This window comes from Pterocles gutturalis, unplaced genomic scaffold (assembly GCF_000699245.1).
Source record: "Pterocles gutturalis isolate BGI_N339 unplaced genomic scaffold, ASM69924v1 scaffold8862, whole genome shotgun sequence".
Lineage (NCBI taxonomy): Eukaryota > Metazoa > Chordata > Aves > Pterocliformes > Pteroclidae > Pterocles > Pterocles gutturalis.
The window spans coordinates 52,570-62,775 of NW_010110211.1; the positions used below are offsets into that span (position 1 = coordinate 52,570).

Here is a 10,206-nt window from a genome sequence, read left to right on the forward strand (position 1 = left end):
CAGTCAATACAGCGAGCTATATTTTGGCCTGTCCTGACAAAATGCTCTCTAGCAAAAATTTTCTTCCCAAGAATCTTGCTGTGCGTTCTAGAAACCAACTCTGGCTGCTCCCACAACTGTACACGCATATAATTTGCTGGGAGGGTTTCAGTAAACACAGATAGCATTTCAGCTCTCGAGTCATGTATTCAACCAGTTTCGTGTGGGTTGGTTTTTCTTTTTTTTTTTTACTACAACTTGATTTTTGTACAGTTAGGGATTACTTTGCAACGCAAAGATTTATGAGAGAGTAAACAACAAAGCAGATTTTTTTTTCCCCCACTGCATCTTTAAAGAAATAGAAGAATTTACTATTTACAACAGCAGCAAAACCCTTTGGAACTTTCTGGTAGGGGGGAGGCTCTGAGGAAACATAGGGTTTACTGTTAAAATTTCTAGATTGTAGTCAGTATTTCCAGACAAACCACTTTCTTTCATGGAAAACTTCATCCATTTTTTGAAGAGAAGGAGAAAAAAAAAGTAAAAGTATATATTTATGTCAAGAAAATACCCTGGCAGAACAGTTTAAAGACAGCAGTGGATGGTAAATAGCATCTGCTGGTTTTTTAATAGCAGTCTCATGACCCGTTTCAACTTAGTGGCAGACAAAACAGGACAAGAAGGAAAAATACAGAAGAGAAATTCAGTGGTAAGTAGATTGAGGAAAAAATGCTTAATTTCTTCTAAAACATTATCAATAACTTGTGAACAGGATGCAGACTACTGACCATAAGGAAAAATTATCTGCAATAACATCTGACTGATGTACAGCATTGGTTGCAAACTATGCTGTAACACAAGCAGTATTTAATCCATCAAAGAAAATAAATGACAAGAGCAACAAAAAGGGATTCAGAGCAGTTTGGTTGCATTTTCACATCAGGAAAAATATGTTTCCTCGGGCTGATGAATGGGTCATGCACTGGCCCCTGAGGGTGTTAGTGGCAAGGCAGGCAAATGTCATCTGAAGGGTAGGAGCTGACTGAAAATCACCTCCTGGCCTAGGGAGGCTTTAAATGCAGTTCTAACAACCAAGTAGCACCTTCTCTATCACTGGTGTGTTAGTCCACTTTCTCCCTACCTTTATTGTGCTGTTCTTGGAAGTCTAACTAAATGCAATTCGTGTGGCAAATACTTTGGCTGCACTGTTGTATATGCTTCAACAAGCTACATTCTTGTCCTCCCATCACCAGAGGTATCCATACCCCGTGGAGGATCTTTTTCCATCCCTGGGAAGTCCCTCATGTACTCACACCAACTGATTTTTGGCCCATTCCCATTTCATCAGAATGGTTATTTACTCCATCGAGTTGTTCTGCCTTTTATTAATTCTGTTGTTTTGCACTGTTCTTACTTGTGCAGTTTCTGCGTGTTCCAGCATCTCCTCAAATTCCTGGTACTCTTCATCATCAGGTTCAGCACCAGAGAGTCGGGCCGCCCTCGCCATAAAATATGGAGGCAGCTCTCCAATGGCTGTGCCAGCACCCTGGGAAAAAAACAATTCTGATTTATTTTTGTGTTCATTCTTAAATAGGAAATGCAAAATACACAGTCCCGTGGATATTTCAGGTGATTAGAACTGATGAGACCAGTTTGCTTTCACCCACCAGGCCAAGTTTCTCCTGATTTCAAACATAACGCTGTTCCTTTGAAAACCCCTTTCCCCCTTCCCTTGTTTAACAAAATTCAACTTCTCTCAGAGCAGATTATTACGCTGCAAGTCAGCAGCTCCCAAACTGTGGTCTGCAAGGTCAGAACTATGTGATCTGTGCATCTCTGGGGCCCTGCAGAGTGGCACGTTGCCCAGCTCCGGCAGCCGATGGCCAGCTGCCCCCGCTGCGGTGGGGGAGGCTGCAGCTTGAGAGCCGGCCAGGCCGGGGGCCCCGCTATCCGACACGATCCCTGACTCAGCACAGCGCTGCCATCTCACCCCACCGCATGATGCCAGACACATCTGCCAGCATGTGACAGCTCTTGATCCTGCACGGCCTTGAGAATAATCTGGGAACTCCTCCCCGGTGCCGTCATGTAGTTTACTTGTTCAGTCATGAGACTTTGTGCACTTTCTGTGTTTTATCAGAAAACAGGCTCAAGTTTTACTACAGCTATAAGCAAGGAAATTAAGGCTGAGCAAAGCTTGACCTCAAGTTTTCTCTCTCCTTTAGATGGAATAAAGAAAGCCAAGAGAACTTGAGATGAAAGCACGGTTCTCTTCTCACCACAGGAAAATTATATTTGTTTTCTCAGGACATCAAATGACTCATTTCAATCTTGTGGGTAAATGCAACTTTAGCTTAACCAAGGGAAAAAAAAAAAAAAGAAGAGACAGCTAAGGTTGAACATATGGATAAACAGAGGCTAATGAAACAGGAACTTGGACTGAACTCAGAATGGTTTAAAAATAGGACAGGTAACAGCACAATAGTTGGGCACCACACTGGAAAAGTGCTAAAACTTAGCTGCATGCAGATGGCTTTTCTTTCTTAGGGTCAGTAGTGAGTAACAAACGCTTCCCTATTCCTTTGAAGCAATGTGAAAGCTTTTCAGTTTCCTTTGTTCCTGCTCTATATGCAGCTGCAAGCAAGGGAGAATTCCAGCTGCTGTGGATATTCCAAATCAACAGGTTGTGGTTTTAAATACCACCACTCTCTGCAGTCACCCCAAGCTGTTAAATTCTCAGTTTAAGCATATAAAGCACACAGCCTCATATGTTTATGCCCTTGTTTTCCGCAGAAGAAAACTTTAAACGAGTGCAATAAGCTGAACTTCATTAATCTGCCTATTTCTGGCACAAGGGAAGATAAGCCTGAAAACAGTAGCAACAACGTTTCAGAAAAATTAACTTGAGGTTATGTTCTCGGGGTGATGCAAGAACAAAAAGTCACATTGCTTCTCCAGGCTCTGCCAATTTGCTTTGGCTTCATTTTGTGAGCTGAAGGAAGAGGTTTGCATGTGTGTACTGGACATGAACTTTCTTTAAATTGGATAAGTCACATGCTCATTATTACAAAACATTTCAGACGTGCAACAAAAATCATATGATTTCATGTCTGCCGGAGATAGGTTCCTTAAGTGCATTAAAAAAATGAGAAGGAATTAAGGGATCCAAACCAGTAACTATTTAACTGCTTTTTGTAACATTAAGCTGTCCATTTTCACCATTTAACTTTGAACGACAGTTTTACATGGAGATTCCCTGGCCTAACAACAAATTGGAAAGGCAAATGCTAATCAAAATTCTTTTACACAAATACATTCAGAAAAGGAAACTGGGAAATTACTCCACTAGAAAGAGTCTTTTAAACAGATTTTATCCTGGTCAGGACACAGGCCGCCTGTTCTGCTAATCCCGAGCAATTAAACATTTTTATTCTTTCCCCTTATTTCTTGTAAAAAAAAAAAAAAAGAAAAAAAAAAAAGCTGCAACACATTAAAAATGTAGGGCGCTATTGAATTCCTTGTCCCAGTGGGATGGAAGGCTGTGAAAACTGGCATACACCTAGCAGATTGTTTTTGAGAGTCCTTCTGCAGACCAGGACTGGTGGAGCCAACTTTTATAGCGATTGCAAAAAGCATCATTTTCATTTCACCTAATAATTCCTTAGATACAGTGATATTTAATCCTCCTAACACTCATTATCAGCAAAAAAGGCTATCACTGACATGCAGGAGACTGGTAATGATTTTAATCTCTGGAAAAAACTGTACCTGGTTAAAGTTGGCCGAAACAGCTGCTGATGTTATTGTGATCTGAATCAAATCCCTTGTGCGGATAAATCCCTGCATTCAAACCTTGCAGGATACTTAGTCTGGGAGGCTTTATAGTCAGAGGTCTGCAAAGTCCCAGTGGGGCTGACCTGCTTTCAGCATTGCACATGAAAACTTATATTGCTGCCACCCTTCTGTCTCCCTCCAAATAATCAAGGAGATTGGCCAGATTTCACTTTGGAGCCTTTCAACATAATTTCACTTTACAAGTCTAAAGGAAACAGGCTGTTGGTGGTGTTATACCTGTTCCTCACGGGGCTCCATGTGCTGCATTAGGAGCACATCTGTATACATCCAATAATTCCTTTTCTTTTGTGTTTATCCAGTATTTATCACAACTTCAGATTTTAGATCTAATCAGAAGTTGCTGGTTCCATTAAAAAAAAAAAAAAAAGATTTTGCGAGCTCATTCAATCATACCCAGATTAGGAAATAAATTTAATAATCCTCATTTAAGCTTAAAATGCAGAAAACGAATGTAATTTTTTTTTTTACTAAGGTTTTGATTTTCAAAATTTTTCACCTTCTGGAAGTCACCATTACTTTCCTGTTAAGTGGACATTTGGTTTAAGAGTGACAGAATAAAAAAACAAAGTTTCTTCAACAGCTTCCATAAAAACTGAACTGGAATTAGGACAAAAGAAACATACTGGAAGAAGCAGCAGCAATTGCCAACTTGATTTGGCTTACAGGAAATTAGCAAGCAATGTTTATGTACTCATGAAACATTCCAAGAAAGCATAACATTACACTAGACACCACTGGTAGACAGAGGATGCTCCCAAGGGAAAATCTAGTGGAGACAGCGTTCAGTGAAAAGGTAACTGACAGTGAATTTGAAGGCGAGAAGAAAGAAAGGGGGGGGGAAAGAGGGGGATACAAACGTTCCAGCTCAGTCCGATTCCTGTGTCCTTTCCCCAGCCTGAACCAAGAAATACAGCTTAGATGAGAGACTGAAGGTACCAGTTGTTCTCCCTCACGGCTGCTCAGAAGGACAGAAGCTTTCAATGACTGCAACTCTATTAAGTCATTTCTAAACTACTTAATTCTCATCATAGTTCAGTTATTTTACATGCTGAAGATTAAGCAATGGATGTTTACCCTGAGCTACGTTTTTGTTTTGCAACCCTAGAAACGTAATTGCAAATGCCATCTTTATTAGTCTCCACTAAACAATCTCAGGCAAAGGGGGACCAGAAAAAACAAAAAGAACTCTTACATTTATGATCTTAGAAGTGCTTGTATGTTTAGCTGCGTACCAAGCATTCAGGCAATTCTGTCTCCTTAGAGTGAAATTTAACGTATACATTAGTACAAACTACATTTTAAGATGTAGTTTGCTTCTTGAGAGGGCTGTAAGTCCACTTTCTCTGTTCCTATTTTGACTTTGGTACTGCTGCACACCACTTCAGTCCGTAATGCAGACAACCCCACTGGAATTTTTGTAGGTAACACAGCTGCTGATAATTTTAAAAGCCGTAGTGATCAAAGTTGCCTTAATACAAGGGCAGACATCAGATATCACGTATTTTCAGAATTTCCTCTCTCTACATTTGATTTGGACAACCAAGAATTTAATAATTAAATCACCAGGCAGAACAGGAAGTCAGTAGTAAAATAAAGTTGATTTGGCATGCCGTTCACAGCAGATGCATCTGTGTAAACTGCAATTCAAAATAATCTACACGTAATGAAAAAAACATCTTAGCTGACCAAAATCCTCCAAAAAAAAAAAAAAATCAAACTTCTATAAAAAGCTGCAGAAGGGAAAAAAAAAACAAAACAAAAAAAAAACAATATTTAATGAAAACGGAAAGGAAGTTCCAATGACAGTGTTTCCTAAGACCCTAATTCACTTAAAAGCTAACCTGCTTTTCCTGTTTTAAATGAAAAATTTGCCATGATGGAAAGAGGCAGAGAAACACAAATAAAATACATAAAAATGTGCAACATAACACTCTCTTATTTAATCCATTTATTAAACCTATTGATGCAGCCCAGAGCATTTCAGCTACAATATTAGGGCCCAAGTCCTTCATACAAGTCAGTTCACTCCAATTACAGGCTCAAAATTTGTGGAATTATTTGTTAACTGCATACAGTGTAAGAGTTGACAGCTGCAAGATCATTTGGGATGCAGGTACACTTTCTGAAACTTACCTTTTATATCAACAGCTTTGAAGTACATGAGCGTTCTCTGCTAGCATTTAGAAAAGGAGTGAAGGCTGCAGTTGATAAAAGATAGCCCAGTAATATCCCATTGCTTCTCTTTAAAGGACATTAAAATTAGAACGCTGATCAGGAAAGCATCTATTCACGTTGCAGTCGTACAGGTTATTGTTGGCAGTGTAAGCCATCATTATTTTGATAATTCAGGAATTTCTGTGTGTTGCTGAACACAGAAATTAAGAACATAAATTAAAATTGCTTAAGTTCTATAAACTAAACCTTACCCACATGCAGGCCTCCAGCCTGACTTTTGAGATGATCGCCCATAAAGAGATGGATCCTTCCGTCGGCTCCTCATCAGGGCAGATGATTTGATCCGGGTAAGGAGGCTCAGGAAAATTAACTGAGTTACATTCATATGCAGCAAGAGTAACTGATGCTATGTGTGGACCCTGAAAAAAGACAAGTAGTTTCAAATGCATTTTATGCTAGTTATAATAAAAGCCAAAATTAAAACCCCACATCTGTCCCTGATAGAAGGAGCCTAGGCTAAAACTTAGTGTTTCTCACTTTGGCCCATACATGTAAAATGTTGGGTTGGTTTGATTTTTTTTTTTTTTTGACCACCTGAAATGCAATGGTGAGCTATTAACACTTTCCAACAACAACAAAAAAATCCTTCTTGTGATCTACTAAAAATGTTAAGGAGCCTTGCAGCTTTTGCCATGCCATCGTACAGTAGTGTGAGGTTGCCAAGCAGAAACAGGAATCCTTGCTTCTTAAAAAGCAGGAACATTTTCAAAACTTTAAAATGTTCTCCTTAAGGTCTTTATAGCCTACATCTTTATTAAAACAGGTGTTTTCCCTGCTGTTGCTTTTAGAGGATTGAGGCATTTAAATTCTATGTTTTTTTTTTTTTTAAATGACTAGGACTTTATGACATCTTGCAGCAGACCTTCCTAACTGTTGGATCTTTTTCCAAAAACAAGTTGCTTAATTTGTGTCAGTTTTTCTGTGTACACAAGAAAGTGACTTTACTGCTGTTTGCTAAAAATGGTTTGAAATATAATTCAAAACTTAAATGTTATTTAAATGTCTTATAATTGAATTACTTCCAGTCTTCATCTTACATTAAACAATTTTTTTTGGACAGACCTCCAAATAAAACTAGCATAAAAATCTATTCAAGAGTTGAACTGCTACATACTTAAAAAACCTGAAAGAATTGCCATTATTTTAATACAAAAGGAGTGAGAAGCAATTCAAACAGTCTACGGCCTGAACACTGGAGGTTGTAGCTAAAAGATTTTTTTTTGACAGACCTCCAAATAAAACTAGCATTAAAAACCTGAAAGAATTGCCATTATTTTAATACAAAAGGAGTGAGAAGCAATTCAAACAGTCTACGGCCTGAACACTGGAGGTTGTAGCTAAAAGAGAAGTCATGTAGCAAAAGGTCAGGGTAACACTGTTGGGGGAAGAAGAAAAAAAAAAAAGTACTGATTTAAACTAAAGTCTTTTCATCATCACAGACTTAAATAAATTTTAAAATTTTATTTAAGTGCAGAACAAATTACACAAACCTTAACTTCTGCTATTAATTATTTGATGGGTCTTGACGTCATGTTGGGAAACATATTGTCAACAATTTTCCTCTGTGTTTTTTCCTTTAAATGAGTCATGTTTTATTAGACCAATAAAGGAGCCTGATACCCCCCACCCAAATCAAAGCTGAATTTATTACAGAATAACAAGGGAAAGTTCGATAGACGTCAGCACTGCCATTCCCCTGCACAAGGCTCACTTTGAAATGCAGGAGGCCAGAGATAGATTCAGAGGACCTTGCAGCATTCATTTGCACATTAAAGGGTGAAATCCCACAGCAGGTCTCACACAAAAGTGAAGCTCCATTGCTTTTTCTAGACTGAGAAGATTTCGGTTGGGTTCACTCACATCGACATTACAGGTCCCACTGAAGAGACCAGAGCACTGGACTTACACAATTACACTGACACTGCAATTTTTTAATGTCAGTGAAATAAGAATGTTGAAAAAATATCAGTTGTATGTTTCCGTAGGACAGCTGTGATTACTGTTGTCATACGTAAAGAATTCAAAATAAAACCATTCTTCTGGCATGCAATTGGTAAAAGGCAAGCTGCTCTGATACTAAGGTAATTCTTTTGATTACTCCTCGTTACTTTACAGGAGACTAGTTCAAAGTCCTTTGGCATACTCTGGGTTATGTGACTAGATAAGATACAGCCTCCTGAGATGACAAATGACGCACAGCCTCTCTCACACACACACACACACAAAAAAAAAAAAAAAGAAAAGGTTCACTGAAGTAAAACTGAAGAAGAGAAGATCCAGAAGCTGACACACACGAGAGATTTTGATATGGAAGACAGAACAAAGAACGGATGAGTGACCCAATGATGAATGATGTATACTACCAGCATTTCTATAGGTCCCAGTGGCAATGGACAACTTTTGGGTACTTATAGCAAGATCCTCCCTGTCCCCGGCAGCTTAGTATCTAAACAAATAATGTATCTCTATTTTACTCATCAAGGATAGATGCAAAGAAAAAGTCGAAACTTCCCTAAAATTGTCAAGTACATTTATGGCAAACCTGGGAACTTCCTTCTCCACTGTACTCTGAAATTTAGGGAATTTTAATCCCATCCCTGCCTGCCCTCCCCAGTCTGACAGCTACCTTGGGACAAAAAAAGGTCTCAAGCTATCTTCCTTAAATTATGGTTGTCACCTGCAGAAATTTGCAATAAAATTCTCTTGAACAGCAAATTTGCATGGAGGAAATCCCCACGTACTTGAGTTGCAAATGACCGTTCCCCATGTTCCCTTGAGAGTAAGGTACGGTCGTTGCCAAGGCAGTGAGATGTGGTGTGTGAATCAAGAAGTACAGTTTTCGGTTCCACAAAATTTGGAAGACATACCACACTATACTGTAACTACAGCCAGCTGCGATGGGAGACTGTTAGTTTCAGTTTTATAATAGTAAGAGACAAATTTAATCGTTGCTATAGTGAGGCCCCCGCCCGCTCTTGCAAGGTTTCAGTGACGGCGTTACCAGCATTTCTTCTTAAACCCCACACAGGGTGTGTAAAGAAGAGCAAGCAGTGACAAAAAGCCTGACAGGAGGCTGCCGCAGGAGCTTCTTGGCATGAGCAGCTTCTCTCAACAGAGTCGCCATGCTTGAAAGGGCTTAATGGTTTCAAAACACCGCCTCCTGTTAAGAGAGCTCTCCCAGTCTCAACAAACGTCTGCAAAAGGAAAAATTTTACAAGCAGCAGCCAATGGAAAAAAAGGCATTTCACAAAGCTGCTGTAAACGGCCAACAAGCCACCTGAAGACGACGCCAATTGAACATACTTCTTCCATGGTAATGTAAACAATTCTATAATGGAAAAAAGTTGGAGTTATGGAACCCACAGAAGCCACATTTTAACTGGAATAAGAAATAAAGCATAAACGGTTCATTTAGAGTGATGAAGTGTGGAGTACTGGAACTCAGAGCGAGCCAAAGGAAAGCAGAACAATCCTGTGTCCTCCTCTGGCAGCGGAGCCCAGCTGTCCTGCGAGTCAAATGGACAACGTCTCGCAGCTTGGCAGCCTGCGTGCAACATCTCCAACATCTGCTTTTGTTCTAGCTCCGCTCTGGAAGCATACATAGAGCATTCTACTTTCACAAAGCCGTGGTTACCAAGCACCTCAAAACAATGGTTGGCTAAAGCCAGACCATGGTTGCAATGGGGGTGAGGGGGAGGAAGAGTGGGAGGGTTGCTGGATGTTTCATAAGAGAGGTGCCATTTTGCTTTATATTTAGCAATAGTGATGGTTTAACTCTGAACGGAACGGGGAACCAACTTCAAATAGGTCGTAGGTGCCACCTTTGGAAAATCCCAGTCAATATCCACTCAGATGTTTTCTTTGTGCTCCTCCCTGTGCCAGAAGGATTAATTCTCATACAGTTTTTTAATCCTTTTCACAAATAATACCTCCTCCACCCTCTCCTCCTTCTCTGCGTGGGGCCGCAGTAAATAGAGTGTTTTGCTTCTCTGCAATAGCTCAGTTTCTTTCAACACTTTAGGAAACCTCTAAGATATCCCCTCTTTGACTCCAACTGCAGCTCTACCTTTGAAAAGGGCATTTGCAAAACTCTTATACCAGACAACAAATACTAAACCCAGGCGATTTAGCAGACAC

At 39.7% G+C, this 10,206-nt stretch overlaps 1 protein-coding gene across 1 annotated transcript in view; it reads right to left on the minus strand.

Moving 5' to 3' along the window:
* VMP1 (vacuole membrane protein 1) overlaps nucleotides 1-10,206 on the minus strand; it is a 59,717-nt gene that overhangs the window by 33,175 nt on the left and 16,336 nt on the right. The window contains exons 5-6 of the mRNA XM_010073254.1: nucleotides 6,261-6,428; nucleotides 1,394-1,525 (exon numbers count right to left, since the gene is read on the minus strand). Of these exons, the coding sequence (XP_010071556.1) occupies nucleotides 1,394-1,525; nucleotides 6,261-6,428 (300 nt within the window). The remainder of the gene's footprint in view (nucleotides 1-1,393; nucleotides 1,526-6,260; nucleotides 6,429-10,206) is intronic.